This window comes from Chiloscyllium plagiosum, unplaced genomic scaffold (assembly GCF_037043375.1).
Source record: "Chiloscyllium plagiosum isolate Xiang-an unplaced genomic scaffold, Cpla_swu_hap1 HiC_scaffold_11, whole genome shotgun sequence".
Lineage (NCBI taxonomy): Eukaryota > Metazoa > Chordata > Chondrichthyes > Orectolobiformes > Hemiscylliidae > Chiloscyllium > Chiloscyllium plagiosum.
In genome coordinates this window covers 80,654,552-80,680,644 of record NW_028270149.1, presented here as the reverse complement: position 1 = coordinate 80,680,644, position 26,093 = coordinate 80,654,552, and the positions used below count along the sequence as shown (strand labels likewise).

Below are 26,093 nucleotides of genomic sequence, written 5' to 3'. Positions count from 1 at the left end.
GAATCACAAAGGTAAAAAAAAAAAATTGTTGGAGTTATGTACAGGTCTCCAAACAGTAGTAAAGAGCTGGTGTGCAAGGTACACCAGGAAATAGAAAAGATGTCTAGGAGAGACAAAGTTACAGTGATCATAAGGGTTTTCAATACGCAGCTGGACTGGGAAAACCAGGTTGGTTGTGGATTGACAGAAAAGGAATTTGTGGAATGTCTACGAGATGGCTTTCTGGAGCAGCCTGTGGTGGAGCCCATTAAGGAACAGGCAATACTGGACTTAGTGTTGTGCAATGAGGGAGACTTTTCATAGAATCCCTACAGTGTGGAAACAGGCCATTTGGCTCAACAAATTCACGACAACCTTCTGAAGAGTAACCCATCCAGACCTATTCCTCTATATTTCCCCTGATTAATTCACCTATCTTACAGATCCCTGAACACGATGGGCAATTTAGCACGGCCAATTCACCTAACCTGCACATCTTTGGACTGTGGGAGGAAACCGGAGCACCCGGAGGAAACCATGCAGACACAGGGAAAATGTGCAAACTCCACAAAGACAATTGCCCAAGGCTGGAATCGAGCCTGGATCCCTGGCACTGTGAGGCAGCGATGTTAATCACAGAGCCACCATCCCACCCCCATAATAAAGCTTAAGGTGAAGAATCCTTAGGAGGCAGTGATCATAATTTGATTGAATTTAATCCGCAAATTGCGAGGGACACGATAGAACTAGAGGTAACGGTATTATAGCCCAATAAAGGCAGCTACAGAAGTTTGAGGGAGGAGCTGGGGAGAATTGACTGGGAGAGGAGCCCAGCAGGAAGACAGTGGAACAGTGATGGCAGGAGTTTCTGGGAGTAATTCAGGAAACACAAGAGAGAGATTCATCCCTCGGATAAGGAAGCACAGTACAGGGAGCATGAGGCAACCATGGCAGACGAGGGAAGTCAGAGAAAGCATATAGTATGGCAAAGGACAGTGGGAAACCAGGGGATTGGGGAGCTTACAAAAACCAACAGAGGGCAACAACAAAAAAAGAAATAAGGAGGGAGAAGATTAAATGAGGGTAAGCTAGCCAGTAATATAAAGGAAGACTGTGAGAGTTTCTTTAGATATCTAAAGGGCAAAAGAGCTGGAAAATGACACTGGAGAGAAGCAGTGGGGAACAAGGAAATGACTGAAGAATTGAATAGCTACTTCACATCAGTCTTCACAGTGGAAGACACAAATAATTTCCCAAAACTTCAAGAGAGTGAGGGAGCACAGCTGGGAATGGTGGCTGTCACCAAGGAGAAGGTGCTCGAAAAACTGAATGGTCTGAAGGTGGATAAATCACCTGGACCAGATGGACAACACCCCACAGTTCTAAAAGAGATAGCTGAAGAGATAGCAGAGGCGTTAGTGAGGTTCTTTCAGAAATCACTAGAATCAGGGAGGGTCCCAGAGGACTGGAAAATCACTAATGTGAGACCCCTGTTTAAAAAGGGAGTAAGACAAAAGACAGAAAATTACAGATCGATTCACCGAACCGTGATTGTGGGTAAGATCGTGCAATCCATTGTGAAGGACAAGATTTCTGAATACTTGAAAGTGTATGGTAAAATAGGGAAACTCAGCACAGCTTCATCAAGGGGAAGTCATGCCTGACAAATTCTTTGAGGATGTAACAAGAATGTCGTACCAAGCAGAGCTACCTACCTGTATTTCAAGAAGGCCTTTGACAAGATGCTACACACGAGGCTACTGAGTAAGATAAGGGCCCATGGTGTTAGAGACAAGGTATAAAAGCATAGCCATCTGGCAGGAAGCAGAGTAGGTCCTTCTCAGGATGGCAGCCAGTAACAAAGTGGTGTTCGGCAAGGCACATTGTTGGGACCATGACATTTCACTTTATACATCAACAATCTCAGTGAAGGATCTTAGGGCAGTCTGGCTAAGTTTGCAGATGATACAAAGATAGGTAGAAGGATGTGTAGCATTGAGGAATGGGGCGGCTGCAGAAGGATTTGGACAGGTTCGGACAGTGGGCAAAGAAGTGGAAGATGAAGCACAACTTGGGAGAGTGGGAGGTCATGCACTTTGTGGGAAGAACAGAGACATGGACTATTTTCTAAATGGGGAGAAAATTCAGAAGTCTGAAGTGCCAAGAGACTTGGAAATTCTAGTTCAGGATTCTCTCAAGGTACACTTGCAGGTTGAGTCAGTAGTTAGGAAGGCAAATGCAATGATGGCATTTACTTTGAGAGGACTTGAATATAAAAGCAGGGGCATACTTTGGAGGCTCTATAAGGCTTTGGTGGGACCACATTTGGAGTATTGTGTGCAGGTTTGGGCCCCATATCTCAAGGAGGATGTACTGGTCCTGGAGCATGTTTAGAGGAGGTTCACGATAAAGGTCCTAGGAATGAAAAGCTTAACATATTTGAGAAATCTTTTGAGTTCCCTGAGTCTATCTGCAATGGAGTTTAGAAGGATAAGGTGGGTATCTAATTGAAACTTACAGAATATTGAAAGGCCTGGACTGAGTAGATGTTGGGAAGCTGTTTCCATTGATGGGAGAGACTAGGACCTGAGGCCAAGCCTTTTAGAATGGGCATAAGGAGAAACCTCTTCAGCCAGAGAGTGGTGAATCTACAGAATTGATTGGTACAAAAGGCTGTGGAAGCCAGGTCATTGAGTATACTTAAGACTGAGATAGATAGTTTCTTAGGTATCAAGGGTAACAGGCAGAAAGCAGAAGAATGAGGTCGAGAAACCTTTGGCGGAGCAGACTCGATGGGCTGATTGGCCTAATTTCTGCTCCTATATCTTATGGAAAAACATTTTACAAGAGTTTTAATTGATTGCTTACGGCCTTGACTTAAACGAAATATGGGAATCAGTATTGGTTGACCATAATGAATATGACTGTTAGATTTACAAAAGCCATTCCATTACGCAGTATCACGGCTAAAACGATTGCTGAACAATTCCTCAATGTTTTTTTTTAAAACGAGATATGTACTATCCACAGAAATGCAATCAAATCAAGGGTCAAACTTTATACCAAATTAGTCAGGGAAATTTTGGTTAGCTTTCGAACAAAACAATTCAAATCCACTGCGCCCCATCCAGAATCACAGGGAGTATTAGAACAGCAGCAAACTTTGAAGACCCTGTTGAAGACTGAGAGTCAAGACTATCCATAGGATTGGGATAAAGGAATTCCATTTGTACTTTTTTGAAAATAGGAATGCACTAAATGAATCAACCAAATTCTGTCCATTTGAGTTCTTTGGGGCATGAGGTGAGATGATCACTGAAACTGATTAAAGAGAAGCTGGTGAGTTAGAGTTCAGAGACCCCATATTTGGACTATGTGTCAAATTAAATATAGTGGGTGAGTTGGGTAGAGTGCATTTTAAAAGTATCACAGCAAAAATCAACAAGTCAGAATTTGGCCAATATAAAGTGTGTGTAACTTCTAGTGACAGGTGAACCTTTAAAGGGTCTTATCAAATCAAAAAGAAATTGAGTAGGGTGAATTATTTAATAAGAACGTTAGACAGAAAGCAGCCTCAGAGTGTGTCATGTGAATGTGCTCAAAAGGTATTTTGATAGGGAAGGAAAGCAAAGGGAGAATGTGTTACTGGTTACAACAGAGTGAAGAACCAAGTTCAGAGGATTCTGAATTGGACATTTATCAAAAATTGATATGAATTATTGAATTATCTGCCAGAGGAAAATCGAAAGAGTTATTACAATCACATGTTGGAATAAGCTGGGAAGTACTAATCTGATTAGGTATGACGTAGATATAGGAAATGCTATTTCAGTTAGCAATATCCTGATATACTTGATCCTCTAAAGTTGGAACAGGTGCAAAAAGAGACCGAATGCATGATCAAAGGTAATATAATCGAAATGAGTTGCTGAGAATGGAGGTCACCAATAATAATGGTGCCAAAACCAGATGGTACCTTCAACTATGTGTAGACTACCACAAAGTCAATGCAGTTACAAAATCTGATTCATATCCTATTCCACATTTGGAAGACTGTATTGAGAAGGTGGAACAAGCAACTTGAAATGCAGGAAACAAGAAATGCAGAACATTTCAGCAGACAGAGGAATGTCAGAAGGCATTTGACAGCCTGAAAGCTGTATTGACCACTGCCCCAATGTTAGGCACATCTAATTATACAAAGCTATTCAAAATGGCTTTCAATGTGAGTGATGAGAGTGTCAGTTCTGTACTCTTGCAAGACAACGAGAAGAAGATGGAAACACGTATTGGGTTTTTTTCTTCCAGAAAATTGAATAATTATCAGAAACGTTCCACAATTGAGAAGAAGACCTCGAGTCTGGTGTTGGCGTTGCAACATTTCAACATTTATATCGCCAGTAATCTGAGACAACTGTATATACCATTACATTTTTTGGAAAAAATTAAGGACAAAAATACCAGATTATTTAGATAGAACTAATTGCAGCCATTCAAGTTGAAAATTGTACACATGGCAGGACAAGAGAATGTAATTGCCAATGTATTGTCAGGACTTTGATGAAGAAAGATGGAGGATTCAGTGGCAGGGAAACAGAATGAGATGGACTGTACTGGTGCATAATTGCATTCTTAGAGTCAATGCAACATATACACTTTGTGGTGTACTAATTGCAGAAGGCTAAAAGGTTTTTAAAAGTGAAGCCATCTTCATAATTGATGGTTCATTCTGTTAAAGGGTGAGGTTGTGACGATCTTATAGCTTTAAGAGATGTATTTTGACTTTTTTTTCCATGAAGAAAGGTTGAGAAAGAGACGTCAAGCAGTCTGCTCAAAGCCAATAAAGTTAACAGCTTGTGAGGTCGTGGATTTTTTTTTCAAAGTTGAGGCAGCTTGAATGGGTAGGTTCAAGCTTCCACAGAACCAGGAATCTTGTTTTAATTTTTTTAGTAGCAGTTGCTTTTGGTCTTGACGGTGGATTTGGAAGTTGCTTTTCTTCTATCTGTTCCAGGTTCTCTTCCTGCTGCTAGAATTACATGTGAGACAACCTATCTTACTGAATTCGCTGTTGCCAAGGGTGTGTTAATGGATATTGTTATATCAGAACAGTTACTGTTTAGTAGTTAAATAAACTATTATTCTGTTATCTTTCCCAATAGAGTAAAGTTATTCTGATTTCATCTTTTGTTTGTTGCATTTTAACTGCAGTGTATGAATAAAGTGTGTTTACTTTCAAGACTGGTTGTTTAATCAATCAAACTGCATCCAGGATGCAAGGTCTGGTCCTTGCCTTTGAAGTAAGAAAACGTTAGCGGAAAGGCTATCTTCTTCAGATTTTGAGGGAGTTTAGTCTGCTCCACAAATTCTCTTGGTGTTGTCAACAATTTTAGCAACCATGCTCTGTATCTCTTCATCCCAGTCATTTGTATAAATTGTAAACAGTTGTGGTCCCAGCACTGATTCTCATGGAAGACCACTTGCCAACCTTAAAATGAGCTCTCTGCTGCCTGTCAGCCAACCAATTTTCTATCCATGCCAATATCTTCTACATAACAAGCTTTTAATTAGCACCATACTTTTAATGGGACATTAACAAATGCCTTCTAGAGGTAAGAACATCCTGGGGTTACTCTTTATCAGCAATACTTAACCCTTCCTTAAAGGGCTCCAATAAATTTGTCAAACTTAATTTATTTTTCACCAAACCATGTTGAGTCTTCCTCAAAATCTGCAATTTACCTCAAATGCCTCAATATAATCTATTTAATCACAACTTAGTGGGCGGCACGGTGGCGCAGTGGTTAGCACTGCTGCCTCACAGCGCCAGAGACCCGGGTTCAATTCCCGCCTCAGGCGACTGACTGTGTGGAGTTTGCACATTCTCCCCGTGTCTGCGTGGGTTTCTCCGGGTTTCCTCCGGGTGCTCCGGTTTCCTCCGACAGTCACAAAAGATGTGCAGGTCAGGTGAATTGGCCATGCTAAAATTGCCCGTAGTGTTAGGTTAAAGGGGTAAATGTAGGGGTATGGGTGGGTTGCGCTTCGGCGGGTCGGTGTGGACTTGTTGGGCCGAAGGGCCTGTTTCCACACTAAGTAATCTAATCTAAAAAAACTTTAGCATTTTCTCTATGATACATGTCAAGTTAATTGACCTGCATATTCTTCCTTTCTTTGCCCAACCTCCAAGGTCCATTGACCACCCTCCAAGCTCGTGGTATCTTTCATGAATCGGGGGAGTTTTGGAAAATTAAAGCAAATGCATCAATTATGTCACCAGCCATTTCTTTTAAGAGGCGAGGATAGTCAAACAGGACTCAGATATTTGTCAGACCACACTCCAACAACTTGCACATTATCACTTCTCTGGTAATTGGGGTTTTCCGGAGTTCCTCCCTCCTTTCCATTCCCTGGATTCATTGCTACTTCTAGAGTGTTACTTGTACCCTTTATGATGAAGATTGATGCAATATATCTGTTCAGTTCATCTTCCATCTCTTTATTTTCCAGGTTCCATACGACTAATGCTCATCGTTAACATTTCTTTTTTGAATATTTATAAAAATGCTTGTTAACTCTCTTTATATTTCTGGCGACCTTACTTTACAACTCTAATTCTTCCTTCTGAATTATTTGTTTGTCATTCTGTATTGTTTGTTACATTCTGCCGAGTTTGTACCATCTGTCATTCCACAGTAACATATTGTTTTTAACCTTTCTATTTAACCATGAATGTTGGGTCTGTCCCTTGGAATTTTAATTTATCTTTAGAATAAAAATCTTCTATATATTGTGAAAATCTGACTAAATAGCTTCCTCTGCATTTCCATTAAACTACGCTTCAATCTAATTTGCCAATTTAATTTAGACAGCTCTGTTTTCCTGACCTCATAATTGCTCTCATTTAAGTTTACTAAAATATTTTGCACTCACTTCTCCTACTCCAAGTTGCATGTAAAATGCTAGCTTGGAGCAGCTTCACCATAATATTGGGCATTAATCTTTTCTTGTTGCACAATACCAGGTCTGGTACAGCTTGCTCTTTTGTTGGCTTCTGAACTTGCTGTTCTAAGAAACTATCCTGAAATCATTCCATGAATTCCTCAACCAGGCTACCTTTGCCCATCAGGTTTATCACAAGTTTGGAAATATTTTAACAGAAGACAGCAAAGTGGACACTGCACTTACCTGATTGGGCAACCTCAGAAACAGGCTTCCCTTGAATATGAGCCATATGTCCAAGGATAGAGAAGATGACAAATCCGGCAAATACACTTGTACCACAATTAACAACACAGACAACAATGGCGTCTTGGTAACAATTGTTGTGGAATTTGTTGTAGGATGACAGTGCTATTAAAGTACCAGAACCCACTGACAAAGAAAAGAAAATTTGTATTGCTGCATCTTTCCAGACCTATAAAATAGCAGGAAAAAGTCATCACCATCAGGAAATCACACTGAAGTTTTTTGTATACATACAATTGCATTTATCACAAGAAACCTGCAGTGTGTTTGGCTCCCAATTTAATGGCGGGACTAAATGAATTAACTTTCCACTGATAATTGCTATCTCTGATAAACAGTATATTGTATCCCTGTCTTCTACTCACTGCCAAATTCCTTCCAGGAGCTTTGATGCTTTTCCCCTTTAAGTCATGTTTTCAATTGAATGGCTTGACTCTTTCCTGGTTGCACTGACACCCAGTGACCTCTATTCTTTTATTCAAAACAGCATCCAAGGAGTCATTTTTAACTACCAAAATAGAGGCTATTAACTAAAGAGAAGAAAGTTTGTCTAAATTAAAATTTAGGTCTGAAGATTGGTTGAATTCTTGTCACAATTCTGCTTTTCCAGTTAAATAATATTGTGGTTAAAGACATGATTTGGAGATGCCGGTGTTGGACTGGGGTGTACAAAGTTAAAACTCACGCAACACCAGGTTATAGCCAACAGGTTTAATTGGAAGCACACTAGCTTTCGGAGCGACGCTCCTTCATCAGGTGATTGTGGAGGGCTCGATCGTAACACAGAATTTATAGCAAAAATTTGCAGTGTGATGTAACTGAAATTATACATTGAAAAATTGATTGTCTGTTAAGCCTTTCAACTGTTAGAATACAGTGATAGTTTCACTTCTGTCATGTGTAAATCACAAAACCCTTTTTTTTAAAGTTGCATTCTCGGGTTAGCTGTTAACAATGGTGATAGCTAGACAATATGTTGAAGGTGTTAGCCCCCTGTGTTCTCTGTCTATGACCTGATGTTTAGATTGATTCTAATCTAAAAAGTGAGATAACAGAGTTTTACATAAATTCATGCAGTTTTTGAGCTCAAAGTTCTACATGAATGTATGCAGTTTTTGAGCAAAGTGCAATGTAACTCTGCAAGTACAAATTCACCACACAAAATATGTGTGTGCATGTGGGTCTTTGTCTGTTTGTGTGTGTGTCTGTCTGTCTGGGGTGGGGGTTGTGAGTGTGAGAAAGTGTGTGTGTGTGCAGTGAGTGCAGAGTGTTTTAAGTCTGTGAGGGGATACATGTGTGGGAGTGTGTGTGTCTATAAGGGTGTGTGTGGGTGTCTGTGTGTGCGTCCGTGTGTACCTGTGTCTGTGTGTATGTGAGAGTGTGTGTGTGTGGGAATATGTGTGTGTATGTGTGGGAATATGTGTGTGTGTGTGGGAATGTGTGTGTGTGTGTGTGTGTGTGTGTGTGGGAATATGTGTGTATGTGTGAATATGTGTGTGTGTTGTGTGTGTGTCCACTTCCAGGTGTCCGTCACGTTCCCCACACCTCCACTCCTTGCCTTTAAACAACCGCCAAACCTCAAACAGATCATTGTTCGTAGCAAACTGCCCGGCTCTCAGGACAACTCCTTACAATCCTGTCACGGTGGACGCTGCAAGACGTATCAGATTGTGGACATAGATACCACTATTACGCGTGGGAATACCTCCCACCTTGTACATGGCAGGTACTCATGTGACTCAGCCAACGTGGTCTATCTTATACGTTGCAGGCAAGGATGCCCGGAGGCATGGTACATTGGGGAAACCGAGCAAAGGCTACGACAATGGATGAATGGGCACTGCACAACAATCAACAGACAGGAAGGTTCCCTCCTGGTTGAGGAACACTTCAGTGGTCCAGGACATTCAGCCTCGGACCTTCGGGTGACCATCCTCCAAGGTGGACTTCGGGACAGGCAGCAGAGGAAAGTAGCCGAGCAGAAGCTGATAGCTGAGTTCGGTACCCATAGGGAGTGCCTCAACCGGGACCTTGGGTTCATGTCACATTACAGGTGATAACCATTGTACTACACACACACACAGATATTCCTACACACACACACACACGGACACAGGTACACACAGACGCGCACACAGACACCCACACACACACACGGACACAGGTACACACAGACGCGCACACAGACACCCACACACACACACGGACACAGATACACACAGACGCGCACACAGACACCCACACACACCCTTATAGACACACACACTCCCAGACTTAAAACACTCTGCACTCACTACACACACACACTTTCTCACACTCACAACCCCCACCCCAGACAGACACACACACACAGACAGACAAAGACCTACATGCACACACATATTTTGTGTGGTGAATTTGTACTTGCAGAGTTACATTGCACTTTGCTCAAAAACTGCATACATTCATGTAGAACTCTGAGCTCAAAAACTGCATGAATTTATGTAAAACTCTGTTATCTCACTTTTTAGATTAGAATCAATCTAAACATCAGGTCATAGACAGAGAACACAGGGGGCCAACACCTTCAACATATTGTCTAGCTATCACCATTGTTAACAGCTAACCCGAGAATGCAACTTTAAAAAATAGGTTTTTGTGATTTACACATGACAGAAGTGAAACTATCACTGTATTCTAACAGATGAAAGGCTTAACAGACAATCAATTTTTCAATGTATAATTTCAGTTACATCACACTGCAAATTTTTGCTATAAATTCTGTGTTACGATCGAGTCCTCCACAATCACCTGATGAAGGAGCGTTGATCCGAAAGCTAGTGAGCTTCCAATTAAACCTGTTGGACTATAACCTGGTGTTGTGTGATTTTTAACTTTGACTCAAACATGTTTACATTAGTCTGACATTTCACTGCAAAGTTTATTGATGAATTGATTGTAAGATGTGAAAAAAGAATCAGTCACAAGAAAGGAATAAAGCGGCCGTTTCATGATATTCCATCCCATCCTGTACAATTTTTAAAAGTCTAGTTATATTCCATTTTATGATAACAAAGAACTGCAGACACAGGAAATTTGAAACTAAAACAGAAATTGCTGCAGAAACTCAGCAGGTTTGGCATCAAGGGAAAGAAAGTAGAGTTAACGTTTCGGGTCGAGTGACCTTCCTTCAGACCTAATTCCCTTTCACTCTGTTCCACCCTACATTGTGTCTTCCTTTCTCTACCATTCTTCTACAACTTGTTGAGGTTAAGATGTCAAAAGTTGTGTCAAATTTAGCAAAATCCCAAAGTGAAGCACCTGGATATTGCTCAAATTAGAGATAATATTTTAACTGCCAAGGGACAGCATAGATTTGACTGTAGTCATTTAGTTCAATCTTCAAATATTGACAGATTGTTTGAAACCCGACATGATCCTGTGTCTTCCAGCTTTGACCAGATTATGTCAGGTGTCCATAGGACCATGAGATATAGGAGCAGAATTAGGCCATTTGGCCCAATTAATCTGCTCAACTACTTGAATGTAATTGATAAGCTCCTGAACATACTTCTCCTGTGTCTACTCTGTAAAGCTTGATCCCCTCACTAATCAAGAATCTAACTCAATCTGCCTGAAAGACATTCAATTACTTGGCCTCCACAGGTGTAGTAATAACTTCCAACAGATGAACCAACGCCTGGCTGAATAAACTCCTTCTCATCTCAATTTTCAAGGGTCATCCTTTCACTATGAGGAAACATCTCTACATCCACTCTATCCAGGTCTTTCAGTATTCCATAAGTTTCAATGAAGTACTCCTCATCTTTCTCAACTTCATCGATACTGACCCAGAGTCCTCTACCACTCCTCATATGTCAAGCCCTTCATCCCCAGGATCATTCTTGTCAACCACTCATGTGAAATAAGCCATTAATGTGTTGGATCTTTAGTATGATTATATCAATAACCAATCAATCAAAATTTAAACCCAGCACTGTGGCACTAATAGCTCATGCACAGATTTGCCAGTCAATAAAATGAGACCACTGTGGAGATTGCTCACCAAAAGAAGCTGTCAAGTTTGAAATCTTTCTTCTCTGTCTGTGAGAGAGTGATGCACTCCGAGGACTGCGCCTGAGAGCCAAGTTCCACAGCAGATTTTAATTAGAACATAGAACATAGAAAAATACAGCGCAGTACAGGCCCTTTGGCCCTTGATGTTGCGCCGATCCAAGCCCACCTAACCTACACTAGCCCACTATCCTCCATATGCCTATCCAATGCCCGTTTAAATGCCCATAAAGAGGGAGAGTCCATCACTGCTACTGGCAGGGCATTCCATGAACTCACGACTCACTGAGTAAAGAATCTACCCCTAACATCTGTCCTATACCTACCACCCCTTAATTTAAAGCTATGCCCCCTCGTAATAGCTGACTCCATACGTGGAAAAAGGTTCTCATGGTCAACCCTATCTAAACCCCTAATCATCTTGTACACCTCTATCAAGTCACCCCTAAACGTTCTTTTCTCCAATGAAAACAGCCCCAAGTGCCTCAGCCTTTCCTCATACGATCTTCCTACCATACCACGCAACATCCTGGTAAACCTCCTCTGCACCCATTCCAGTGCCTCCACATCCTTCCTATAGTATGGCGACCAGAACTGCACACAATACTCCAGATGCGGCCGCACCAGAGTCTTATACAACTGCAACATGACCTCAGGGCTCCGGAACTCAATTCCTCTACCAATAAAAGCCAGTATGCCATATGCCTTCTTCACCGCACTATTTACCTGGGTGGCAACTTTCAGAGATCTGTGTACATGGACACCAAGATCCCTCTGCTCATCCATACTACCAAGTATCCGACCATTAGTCCAGTACCCCGTCTTTTTGTTACTCTTACCAAAGTGAATCACCTCACACTTACCTACATTGAACTCCATTTGCCACCTTTCTGCCCAGCTCTGCAACTCATCTATATTCCGCTATAACCTGACACATCCTTCCTCACTGTCAACAACTCCATCGACTTTCGTATCATCCGCAAACTTGCTCACCCAACCTTCTAGCCCCTCCTCCAGGTCATTTATAAAAATGACAAACACCAATGGTCCCAAAACAGATCCTTGCAGAACACCGCTAGTAACTGCACTCCAAGATGAACCTTTACCATCAACTACTACCCTCTGTCTTCTTCCAGCCAGCCAATTCCTAATCCAAACCTCCAACTCACCCTCAATGCCATACCTCCGTATTTTTTGCAGTAGCCTACCATGGGGAACCTGATCAAACGCCTTACTAAAATCCATATACACCACATCTACCGCTTTACCCTCGTCTACTTCCTAAGTCACCTTCTCAAAGAATTCAATAAGGTTTGTGAGGCACGACCTGCCCTTCACAAAACAATTCTTTTGGATATAATTTCAGTCATCTCAAATCCAGACATGGTGGAATTTGAATTTTAAAATAAAACCATAGATTAAGTACAAGATCCACAGCAAGAGTTTGACTGACCAGAAGTACATCTCTCAATGTGTGTAATGCTATAATTGTCAATTATGTCACTTTGAGACTGATGAGGCAACTGAAATTCTATGGATTATTCTGGTGTACGTACATGACCCTCTGCCAGTTTGGAGAAGTCTGATTGGATTCCAATGTAGAATTCAATTCCTTTAGAGGCTCCCTCCAGGGTAAGCCCTCGGATCAGGAGTACGGTCAGAATCACATAAGGTAATGTCGCAGTGAAATAAACCACCTGAGCACGAAGAATAAGTTGTTAGGTATTCCCATATTCCCCATTTAAAGCATTCAACTTAACTGAACATTAAGGCACTAGGATTTTAATCAATGCAGAATTGAAATCACACATTATTTTTCTAAGTTACTATATGTACACTAATGTAAAGTTATATGTTGAAAGGTAAGATTTTAATTCAAAGACAAGGAGTTTGCTGTCACAGGAGAGAGATTTTGGAGAGATTGTAATCCATTCTGGCCTATAAACTTGCTATGTCAGAGACTGTTCCCGCCAATCCAACCACCAACAGTAATGCAAGGGGATAAAAATAGCTTGTAAGCAAACACAAGAAGCTGAACACATATCTTCAGAGGTGTGCTGTTCTATATTGCTGTCCAGTAAGTTTACATCACAGCATGTTTGATTTCATGTCTGAAGTGGGTGGCAAATACAAAGAATTTGTCCTTTTGGGCTAAAGGTCAGGGTTCAATACATACATGAGGTAAATAAAATTCCCCAGAGTCCCTGTACCAGTGACTGAAACCCTTAAAATGAAGGACACATTGCAGGGGGAATTACTGCTGTTCTTTCCCTCAGAAGAAAGATTTTCAGGTCGTCCTCAGGCCTGAAGTGCCAAATAACTTTTATGAATCTCCCACTCTCCAAAGAGACACTGTTAATATCACTGGGAGATAAACCAGCTACTTCACAAATAACTTGCAAGCTCGAGTTGTATTGTTACAGAAATCTGTATTTTGACAGTTGTTTTAATTCTGCTCATCACTAAATTGTTTACCTTTCCTGAAGATTTGATTCCTTTTGATAACGCTGCCCCAACTATTAGCCAGGCCAGAAGCAGACAGAGGGCTAAATACCAGACTATCTCCCCAGTCTTATCCACTGAACTTGTACGGCGTAAAACCACTTTACTGAACAAAATAACAATAGAAAACAGTTTAAGGTCAAATTTCTTTGCACAGAGAACCTTCATAATGTTAACAGGTTTTGTCTCGGTATTTTTCAATTATCCTTTTGAAAGATATTATTACACATGTTTGGAGCAGATGGGAAATGAACTCAGACCTGCTGGCTCAGTTGAAGGGACATTACCACCATATCACATGGGATCTTCAAGATTTTGTTTACACTGTGAGCATTGATGAAATTCCTCAGATTGTAAATTGATTTAAAGACATACATAAGAAATGATTCATTGACTGCTTTACCATGCACAGGAACAAAGGGAGGTTATTTAACCCCTTCATTGAATTCCTGACTATAGATATGAATACAGGAACAGAGGAAGGCTATTTAACCCCTTGAGCCTGTCCTACCATTAAATGAGTTTGTGACTGATCTGGGACCAGACTTCCACCACCTCAGCTTCGTCCTTACTCCTTAATGAAAGAGATACAAGCCAGAGATGAACAAGGAAATCTAGCAACTCATGGAGACACATGCTGAATGCAAAACTTAACCCCAGCAACCTCTACAGCTACACAACGTTCTTTTTAAACGTTGGAGAAAAATAGCAACTAACATGCGAAAATGTATGGGGAGGATTACATCCTCATGACTGATAACTTTGTCCAACCAATTATTGTTTGGCGAATTGGTAATACGATGAGTGCAACCATCACTGAAACAATTCCTACCATTGTCAGTTTATTTGGCATATCAAAGTGGATATGATCTAACAATGGATCGCAGATCTTCGCCAAACCAATCTAAGACATATGTGTCAAAGGAGGAGTGATTCATATCCCCTTATCAGCCTACTTTCCAGGGTTCAGAAAAAAAACTTACAAGGATGTTGCTAGGTTTGGAGGATTTGAGCTATCTGGAGAGGTTGGATAGGCTGAGGCTGTTTTCCCTGGAGCGTCGTAGGTTGAGAGGTGACCTTATAGAGGTTTATAAAATCATGAAGGGCATGGCTAGGATAAATAGACAAAGTCTCTTCCCTGGGGTTGGGGGTGGAGTGGGGGGGGGGGGGGGGGGGGGGTGGGAGTCCAGAACTAGATGGCATAAGTTTAGAGTGAGAGGGGAAAGATATAAAAGAGACCCAAGGGGCAACTTTATCATGCGGAGGCTGGTAAGTGTATGGAATGGGCTGCCAAAGGAAGTGGTGGAGGCTGGTACAATTGCAACATTTAAAAGGCATCTGGATGGGTATATGAATAGGAAGGGTTTGGAGGATATGGGCCGGGTGGGACTAGATTGGGTTGGGATCTCTCGTCAGCATGGACAAGTTGGACTGAAGTGTCTGTTTCAGTGCTGTACATTTCTATGACTCTATAAATGTTTCTATATTTCTATAATTATTAAATGGACAATAGGTACCTGTATAAAGCAGTTCAGTACATCTGTTTGTGATTTCTTGTCTTTGAAAAAAGGGTAATGCGATGTTGTATCTCAACATCAATGTGTGATATACCATTACGGAACATGGTCATGATGCCAGCAATATATCATGGCATGTGATGGAATGGTATAAAGTTCTCAGTCTCTGTCTTACTGAGTTCTGTCCTCTTGCAGCATGATGCTGAGAAACACACAAGCTCAGTAATTCAAATGTACTGTAGAGTCCAAACGCACAATTGTCAGTGACTGTAGTGTAAGTGTGTAAATATGAGGTGCTATACTAAGTCGATTGAATTCATTAGTACTACATAGCCACGTCTCATCCTTACGTTCTAGGAGTGAATAACTGTCATAGTGTGATAGTTGCAGATCACTAGCATGTCACGCCGTATCAAGTCAAGGCCAGAAAGAGAAAATACCCAAGGAACTAATAATAAAAAGGAATTTAAGCTAATTAATCTCAGCAGTGAAAAAGTATTGGAAGAAACTAAGTGATGAAATACCAAAAGATCTCCAGCACCTAAGGGAGTACATCCTATCTGAAAAGAGGTATCGAGAGAGATAATGGACCAATGAGTGAATATTTTGCAGAATCCCCTGTGGTTTAGAATGGTATCAGGGAATTACAAATTAGCAAGTGTACCATTACATTCCAAGAAAAACAGGAAAGAGAAAATAAAAACTGACCAACCAGACAGCTAACATCAATGGATGGAAAAATGGTTTAATGTATTATCAAGAAAAACTTAACCCATTACAAACATATCATACGATACATAGTTATTAAATGAAAATGATATTCAATTAACTTACTAGTTGCTTTTTTGGTTGTAAATAATGAAGAATCACTCTGTATGGTTCCCTTGGATTTTCCAAAGTATTCAGTTGTGCCACAGAAAAGATTAGTGTACAAGTAAAATGTTCATGGAGTTAACGGGGGCACATCAGCATGATTTTAAAAGGCAGATCATACTTCACTAACTTAATTGATAATTTTTAATGTAATAATGGATAATGTTGAAGGAAATCCAATGTATGTTATATATTCGATTTTAAAAATACATTTGACATATCTAAAAAACTGGTTCACAAAACTAATGCTTATGGAATTGGAGGACGAGTGTCCAACTGTGTTTAAAACACGGTTTAAGTGTTGAATACAGTGAATTATGGGGATTGTTTACTGTGATAGTGAAGGATAATATACAAGGATCAGATTGCGAAAGAAACCAGACTTCAAGAATTGGTGAGCACTGACAATGTTACAAATTGGCTCCAACTTCAGACCATCAGACCATAAAACTTGGAGTGGATGTAAGGCCATTCGGCCCATCGAGTCCACTCCGCCATTTAATCATGGCTGATGAGCATTTCAACTCCATTTACCCGCACTCTCCCTGTTGCCCTTAATTCCTTGCGAGATCAAGAATTTATCAATCTCTGCCTTGAAGACATTTAACGTCCCAGCTTCCACTGTGCTCCGTGGTAATGAATTCCACCACTCTCTGGCTGAAGAAATGTTTTTTTAAATTGGCTGTATTATATACTGAATAGATTTATTCCAATAAGAACAGGTTCCTTTTTTGTGCTAACATCTCTCAAAGTATTTTGCATACCATGAATACCTGAGGACTGTGTTATAGATAAACTTGCAATGGTTTTGTACAAATTGAGATCCCAAACAATAATAAGCAGCAGCATTTTCATAGTGCTTTTCATGGCTTTAAGACTTTGCAAAGTGTTGGTCAATGAAGGAAACATTAGGGAAGTCTAATTAGATAATATAGTGGAAAAAAAAACAAATAAGCAAACAATTAATTTAAGGGAGTCTATGGCAAAGGAGCATAATGTGAAAATTAGAGCCAGAGCCTTCAGGAGTGAAATTAAGAAACATTTCCACAAGACGGCTGGAAGAAGTTTAGAACTCAAACATACAAATAAGAATTGATGCTTGATTAAAAGCAGTGCTGGATAAATTGTTAAATTTAAATCTATCAAATCTAAGATATAGTAAAAAGGATAATAACTGCCCGGTTAAAATCCTCCAACTTCAAGCATATCCAATGAAAATGTGTCAGCTGTGACTTCACCAGTGTGGACAGGTTATCGTAATGCTTTTCTCTGATGCAGGGTTCATCAGTTATTTTTGAACGAAGCTTTAGTTTCTAACTTTTCCCAATGCATTATACCAATTTAAATACTGCTGTGCTAACAATACTCATGCTTACAGTGGGTGTGGTGTCTTTATGTTTAATGGAGGGATGATAATTATTGAGGATTCTTCAAATTCTGCTTCTGAGTTAGGTCTCAGTTCCATACTTATCAACACGAGTACAGAAGATAATGTTACTACCTGACTGCATCACCTATCAGAAGTATGAGTGAGAATGGAAAAGGAGCCCCTGAAAATCAAAAAAAAGAACCTAAACATCAAAGTGGAGTGTTCAAAATCTAAAAGGAGCTCTTGAAAGAAAGATATTTTACCTCTGTGAAATGTTCATGCAGGCCAAATGGACAGGTGGATGGCAAACCGGATTTCATCCAAAGACATGTGAGGTGATGCTTTTTGGCAGAAGTGATGAGTCGAGGCAATGCAGATTTAATGGCATTGTTTGAAAGAGTACACATGATTAGAAGTTGTTGGCAGTTCTTTTATATTGATCATTGAAGGCAGCAAGATATTGGAATGTAAATGTGGAGAATTGATAAACACAGACAGAAAGCAGAGAGCAATGTTTTTAAATTGGCAGGTTTGCCAATAACAAACAGAAAGGTCAAAGAAATGTGTCAGTGTAGCTCAATTCCCTGAGGACCATACGGCATTAAGATATTCATACGATTCCCTAGTTCATCAGACTATAGCCATGTATTCCTTATGTCTGTCCTGATCCTCCTGGGCCATCACAACATCCTCTCTTCCAGCTACCTCCTCAAATAAAACTCACATTCTTTCATCTCTTCACCTCTGAGACATTACCCTTTGGTAGAGTCAGGTTGTGGAGAACATGCAAACAACTATGATGCCAGATACTCAGTTGATAGTCTACAGCATTGTACTTGATCAGTTGAGGCATCTGCCTCAGTAGCCCTATTGTGATGGTTTTGTGCCTTTAAGAGAGATGTATTCTCTGTTGTTTCTCTTGCAGAGAGCTGTTGCCACAGTGGACAGTTTGTCTGCAGCAGGCAGACAGTTGATAAATAGTTTGGCAATATCCCTCAGGTGTTGTTTTTTCATGAGACAAAAGAAGCATGAGCAGTGGAGTCAGGGTTCACACAGACCCAGGAAAGTTTTAGTTTTTCTTTTAGTTTGTGAGATGGTTTCTTCTGCTGCTGAGCTAACAGCTTGCCTTCTCTGCTGTTAGAGTCTTAGATGAGAGGCTTCCTTTTAAAATTAAAATGAGGCAGATATTGGATGCTTCCTATATTGGAACAGTTGATAATTCGTACTTAAGTAAAACATTATCTTGTTAAGTATTTCAAAAGAGTTAAAGTTATGCCAATTCTTTTTGTATTTTAATTGCATCAGAAGGATAATGCTGGTTTTGATTAAAGCCTAGTGGGCGACCAATCAAATCAAATTTGGAACATGGCACCTTATACTAGCCTGGAAATAAATATTAAAGATAAGGTCGAGCCTATCTCCTACTAAAGCTTAGCAGGGTCTGGTCTCGTCTATAATACTGTGGTCTGCTTTAGAATGACCCCTGTGGAAGCACACACATAGGTCCACATCAGTCTGTGGATCCTCATACGTGTCTATTGTATAAACTAATGCTCTGAAAGAGTTAATGTTTGAGTTAGACAGATCTCTACTCAGACTGCTAATGTCCCACAACTCTGGGTTGGGAATCAATTGGAGTCTGAACTGGTCTCCTGATGGAGACACACATGTCTTTGCTACCTCTGGCGGATAATAAGTTAAAATGCATTCAGGGTTAGTGTAACCTGTACGTAGTTACTGTTTGTCATAAAATACACTGTGTAATCTAAGGCAAGTGCTGAGACTTATTTGTGATCCATCATACTCATAACTTGCTGGTGAGATAGCTAAAGCAGCACCTGGATGTGGAGAAATTCTTTGTTGAAGGTTAATTAAACAGCGAGAATGTGGCTTTTTCCCTCTCAACCGATCAAGTTCGCCCATCTACCAATCTTTTCCTCAGCTCTGAGAACAGAATATCCCTCCCTTTATTTTGTTTGACTGGAGAATCTAGAACATGGAAGCCTAGCCTCAGTATAAAAGGTCACTTTCTGAGCATTATTCGTTCTGCCCTTGTAACATATTTCAGTTTTGTTGCTGATGTTGAGGGCAAAGACTCGATATAAATTAATTGGTTGATGTTAACATCCTTCTAAAACTATATTCCAGTGTTCAGTGGTATTAAATAAAAAGACTAAATTTGGTGTTGTTTTAAATATTCTCTCTCATTCTACACACTGATGAAAATATACAACTTTGTTAAACAATCAATCAATCAATGCTGATGGGATTCCCTTGTGGGCTGATTTGGTTTGAAGGAGTTCCTGACGGTGCTTCATTGACAGCCTGACATTGCACTGTTAAAACTACCTGGGTTAGTCACTGTGTCTACCAGTGAATTCAGCTCCTTCATATCATTAAACATTGTATTACTCCCAATTTCCCTAATTCACTGACCAGGACGATGGGTTAAACATAATACTGTATTCAATTGATAATACAGAGAAAGGGAGATCAGTCTTGAAACCCGAATATAAAAGAAAATAAATATGTTTGATAAGGTCTAAAATCATGTGAAAGGAAAGCTGCGGTGTTAGAAACCAGGGAAATACAAACTAAAGCAGGAGCCCCTGTTAATATACAAGAGAATAATGTAAATCTCTACCGCAATCAAACAACTTCTCTCTCATTTACCAACTAACTATCCCAGAAGGTGTTGCTGGCCCAGCTATGCAGGTCATAGGTGTAGCTCTCTGCAACAATGTACTTACTCCCAGTATTGCTCACTTGGACCCTGGTGAGGAATGGAGATTCCTGATCCATTTGGACAAGATTCATTATTTGTCTGCAGCCATGTTGTATTAACGATTTCAAAATATCCATTGTCCAGAGAGAAATTGCAGAGTGGATCTGGAAAATATGGAATATGTTTGTAAGGGATAATTTACTTATTATTCTTAGGATGTACAGATTATTAGGAGGGCAGGCATTAACTGCTAATCTTAATTGTGGAGGTCATTAGGCCTCTTTAGATGTCAGTTAATGGATAACCACATTTGATAAGATAAAATAGTTTACCATAGACCAGTCTGCCTGTGAGGTATTTGAGGTATTAGAGTCATAGAGATGTACAGCATGGAAACAGATCCTTCGGTCCAACCCATCCATGCCAAACAGATATCCCAACCCAATCTAGTCGCACCTGCCAGCACCCGGCCCATATCCCTCCAAACCCTACCTACTCATATACCCATCCAAATGACGCTTAAATGTTGTAATTGAACCAGCCTCCACCACTTCCTCTGGCAGCTCATTCCATACACGTACCACCCTCTGCATCAAAAAGTTGCCCCTTCGTTCCCTTTTATATCTTTCCCCACTCACCCTAAACCTATGCCCTCTAGTTCTGGACTCCCCCACCCCAGGGAAAAGACTTTGTCCATTCATCCTATCCATGCCCCTCAATTTTGTAAACCTCTGTCAGGTTGCCCCTCAGACTTCGACACTCCAGGAAAAACAGCCCCAGCCTGTTCAGCCTCTCCCTGTAGCTCAAATCCTCCAACCTTGGCAACATCCTTGTAAATCTTTTATGAACCCTTTCAAGTTTCACAACATCTTTCCAATAGGAAGGAGACCAGAAATGCATGCAATATTCCAACAGTGGCCTAACCAATGTCCTGTACAGCCACCTGCCATAGTGTTAAGGGTTTAGATGGAGAGGAATTTAAGTGTGGACAAGAAAATTTTCTGATTCAGGATGTGGATGTACCTACTGGAGAAGGTGCAAAACTTGACCTACTCTTGGGAAATAAGGCAGGGCAGGTGACTGAGGTGTCAGTGGGGGAGCACTTTGGGGCCAGCGACCATAATTCCAATAGATTTTAAATAGTGATGGAAAAGGATAGACCAGATCTAAAAGTTGAAGTTCTAAATTGGAGAAAGGCCAATTTTGACGGTATGAGGCAAGAACTTTCAAAAGCTAATTGGGAGCAGATGTTCACAGGTAAAGGGAAGGTTGCAAAATGGGAAGCCTTCAGAAATGAGATAATTAGAATCCAGAGAAAGTATATTCCTGTCAGGGTGAAAGGAAAGCCTGGTAGGTATAGGGAATGCTGGATGACTGAAGAAATTGAGGGTTTGGTTAAGAAAAAGAAGGAAGCATATGTCAGGTGTAGACAGGATAGATCGAGTGAATCCTTAGAGTCTAAAGGCAGTAGGAGTGCCACAAGAATCGATGATGGGCCCTCTATTTTTTGTCATTTACATAAACGATTTGCATGCGAGCATAAGAGGTCCAGTTAGTAAGTTTGCAGATGACACCAAATTTGGAGGTGTCGTGGACAGCGAAGAGGATTACCTCAGATTACAACAGGATCTTGATCAGATGGGCCAATGGGCCGAGAAGTGGCAGATAGAGTTTAATTCAGATAAATGCGAGGTGCTGCATTTTGGAAAATCAAATCTTAGCAGGACTTCTACACAACATGAACCACCCACCTTTCCCCCTCCCCACCTCCCCCAAACCCCTGTACTCAATACTCTGACAAATAAAAAAAAAGCAGACCAAACGCCTTTTTCACTATCCCATCCACCTGTGACTCCACTCTCAAGGAGCTATGAACCTGGACTCCAAGGTCTCTTTGTTCAGCAACACTCTCCAGGACTTTACCATTGTGTAGAAGTCCTGCTAAGATTTGATTTTCCAAAATGCAGCACCTCGCATTTATCTGAATTAAACTCTATCTGCCACTTCTCGGCCCATTGGCCCATCTGATCAAGATCCTGTTGTAATCTGAGGTAATCCTCTTCGCTGTCCACGACACCTCCAAATTTGGTGTCATCTGCAAACTTACTAACTGGACCTCTTATGCTCGCATGCAAATCGTTTATGTAAATGACAAAAAATAGAGGGCCCATCATCGATTCTTGTGGCACTCCTACTGCCTTTAGACTCTAAGGATTCACTCGATCTATCCTGTCTACACCTGACATATGCTTCCTTCTTTTTCTTAACCAAACCCTCAATTTCTTCAGTCATCCAGCATTCCCTATACCTACCAGGCTTTCCTTTCACCCTGACAGGAATATACTTTCTCTGGATTCTAATTATCTCATTTCTGAAGGCTTCCCATTTTGCAACCTTCCCTTTACCTGTGAACATCTGCTCCCAATTAGCTTTTGAAAGTTCTTGCCTCATACCGTCAAAATTGGCCTTTCTCCAATTTAGAACTTCAACTTTTAGATCTGGTCTATCCTTTTCCATCACTATTTAAAATCTATTGGAATTATGGTCGCTGGCCCCAAAGTGCTCCCCCACTGACACCTCAGTCACCTGCCCTGCCTTATTTCCCAAGAGTAGGTCAAGTTTTGCACCTTCTCTAGTAGGTACATCCACATCCTGAATCAGAAAATTTTCTTGTCCACACTTAAATTCCTCTCCATCTAAACCCTTAACACTATGGCAGTCCCAGTCTATGTTTGGAAAGTTAAAATCCCCTACCATAACCACCTTATTATTCTTACAGATAGCTGAGATCGCCTTACAAGTTTGTTTCTTAATTTCCCTCTGTCTATTAAGGGGTCTATAATACAATCACAACAAGGTGATCATCCCTTTCTTATTTCTCAGTTCCACCCAAATAATTTCCCTTGATGTATTTCCAGGAATATTTTCCCTCAGCATAGCTGTAATGCTATCTCTGATCAAAAACACCACACCCCTCCTCTATTGCCTCTTTCTATCCATCCTGTAGCATTTGTATCCTGGAACATTAAGCTGCCAGTCTTGCCCATCCCTGAGCCATGTTTCTGTAATTGCTATGATATCCCAGTCCCACGTTCCTAACCATGCCCTGAGTTCATCTGCCTTCCTTGTTAGGCCCCTTGCATTGAAATAAATGCCGTTTAATTTATTAATCCTATCTTGTCCCTGCCTACCCTGACTGTTTGACTTGCTTCTGTTCTCAACTGTACCAGTCTCAGATTGATCCCTTTCCTCACTATCTCCCTGGATTCCAACCCCAACCCCGCCTCCGCCCCACCCCACCACAAACTTACCAGTTAAACTCCTCCCGAACAGCTCTAGGAAATCTCCCTGCCAGTATATTAGTTCCCTTTCAATTTCGGTGCAATCCATCCTTCTTGTACAGGTCACTTCTACCCCAAAAGAGATTCCAATGGTCCAAAAAATGTGAATCCTTCGTCCGTACACCAGCTCCTCAACCATGCATTCATCTGCTCTATCCTCCTATTCCTGCCCTCATTAGCTTGTAGCACCGGGAGTAATCAGAATACCAGAATACCAGAAACTTGGCTGTTCGTGCTACACTCCCCTGAGAATCCATCACCCCCTACATTTTCCAAAACAGCATACTTGTTTTAAATGGGTATAGCCACAGAAGGCTCCTGCACTAGCTGCCTACCTCGCTTGCCTTTCGTGGAGTTAACCCATCTGTGTGACTGGACCAGAGACTTTCTCCGCTTCCTATAACTGCCATCCATTACATACTGTTGCTGTTGCAAGGTCCTCATTGCTTCTGTCTCTCCAACCGATCCATTCGATCTGATAAGATTTGCAACAAACAGCATTTATTGCAGATATAATCAGTAGTAACCTTTAAACACTCTTTAAACTCCCACATCTGACAAGAAGCGCATATCACTCTACCAAAGGCCATTTTTGCTCCTTCACAATCTACAGACCCAGAAAATAACACCGTCTTATTCCTCTCCAAAACGCTGTCATATGTTAAATTTATAGTTATGGCTTATATTTTAAGTTTAATTAAGAGACATATCTCAAAAAACATATGATCAAGAAAGAACCAACTTGACTTACTAATGCAGACTTTCTGTAGGTCACACTTAAAAACAATACACTTATCTGCTTCTGTGCTATGAACTTTGCCCAAACAGTTCCTCCAAGATCAGTTGTGAATTTCACTGTTTGCTAATTTTCCCAGCGATACATGAATTCAAACAGCAAAGGCAGTAACTGTGCAAGTTCACTGCTCTGTCAGTTTCTTTCTCTCTCTCTCCTGCACTGACCTCACCATGTGCTTCCTTTGTCTGTACTTCTCCTTTTTAAATCTGTTGTTGTTTTGACTTTTTTTTCCCAAAGTTCCAAAACAATGCAACAGCATATAAAACAGTAATTGCTGTTCCTGGAATTCTATTGTCAATAATCCAATAGCTTCTCAGTCACTTTCAGTGATGTCAACATTTTTATTTCCAGTTTTTTGTTCAAATTCTTATATTTCAATTTCTAGTGGTATAATCAGGGTCATTGTTTCACTCTGTCTGAATCAGTCTAATCTCTTTGCATGGGCAAGGTTACAGACAGATCAGAACACAGAGGTATAGTCTGAACGCTCCACTCACACAGCAGCCCAGCTCAGGGGGTCACTCTGTTTGTAATGGTCGATTTCATGGATTTTGAACTGCTTGTCACCGGTAATATTGCATTCAGTTATTAAGCATGACTTCAATAACTGTTGATCTATCACAGAAGATCTCAGAATTGACAAGAACATGGACAAGAGTATATCACAGGACTTCAATGTATTTCCAATGAGGACTCAGTGCTGAAGAACTTACACAGAAAGAGAGATTATTGAATGAAGCTCTGAGCACACATGATCAGTGTGCACAAACCTCATTGGCATCACATCATCCCATGAACAGCAACTACAGTTTTGCCATTTTCATTCTGTCTCTTCCTCTATTTGATAAATCTTGTTTCCTCTACTGTCTGGTTCTTGAGATAGAACTTGAACCAGACACTGATTGGACAATGAGAGCAGACGGACTGACTTGGAGGTGGAAGGTTTCAGAAAAATCAAAAGCAGCAACAGAAATGCAAGGCTTTGACATAGAGCAGTGTTTTGGAATGAAATGAAATGTGTGCATTTGGAAAGAACAGGAAATGAAAGGGCATTAGTGACTAATGTGGTGCCAGAAAAAAGTAGGAAGAGGTGCTTGCTAAAAGCATGTATTCAAATACAAGAAGCATTTAGGATAACTTAGATCAAGGAGTATAAATCAAATTTATATACAACCTAATAACAAATAATGTTACCAATATCATTAGTTCAGAAAACATTTATCAGGAGAGGTCTTTTCCTAGGATGGGTGAGTCCAAAACTAGGGCGCATAGTTTTAATGTAAGGAGAAAGATTTCAAAATAAGGGGCAATCACGGATGAATGAACTGCCAGAGGAAGTGGTGCATGCAGGTCAGTTACAACATTTAAAAGACAGTTGGGTAAGTACATGAATAGGAAAGGTTTGGAGGGATCTCGGCCAAACATAGGCAAGCGGAAGCATATTAGTTTGGGAACGTTGTTGGTACGGACCGAAGGGTCTGTTTGGGAACGTTGTTGGTACGGTCCGTTGTCGGACCGAAGGGTCTGTTTTCATGCTGTATGACTCTATAACTCTTAATTGCATCAATACCATAGTAAGAACAAAACTCTGGGATAATGACAATCGAGAAAAATAATCAGACCACTGAGCAGACAGCATAAATCTCATCGGTATCACATGATTCCATAAACAGCAATTACAGTTTTACAAATTTTC

The 26,093-nt window shown here is 40.7% G+C and overlaps 1 protein-coding gene across 4 annotated transcripts in view; it reads right to left on the bottom strand.

Annotated features, from left to right (window-relative positions):
- LOC148148847 (sodium- and chloride-dependent neutral and basic amino acid transporter B(0+)-like) overlaps window positions 1-26,093 on the bottom strand; it is a 96,281-nt gene that overhangs the window by 26,944 nt on the left and 43,244 nt on the right. For all 4 annotated transcript variants that reach the window (XM_087992207.1, XM_087992210.1, XM_087992211.1 and 1 more), the window contains 4 exons: window positions 20,286-20,424; window positions 13,750-13,882; window positions 12,831-12,971; window positions 7,162-7,390 (listed from right to left, as the gene is read on the bottom strand). In XM_087992207.1, coding sequence (XP_087848333.1) covers window positions 7,162-7,390; window positions 12,831-12,971; window positions 13,750-13,882; window positions 20,286-20,424 — 642 coding nt within the window. The remainder of the gene's footprint in view (window positions 1-7,161; window positions 7,391-12,830; window positions 12,972-13,749; window positions 13,883-20,285; window positions 20,425-26,093) is intronic.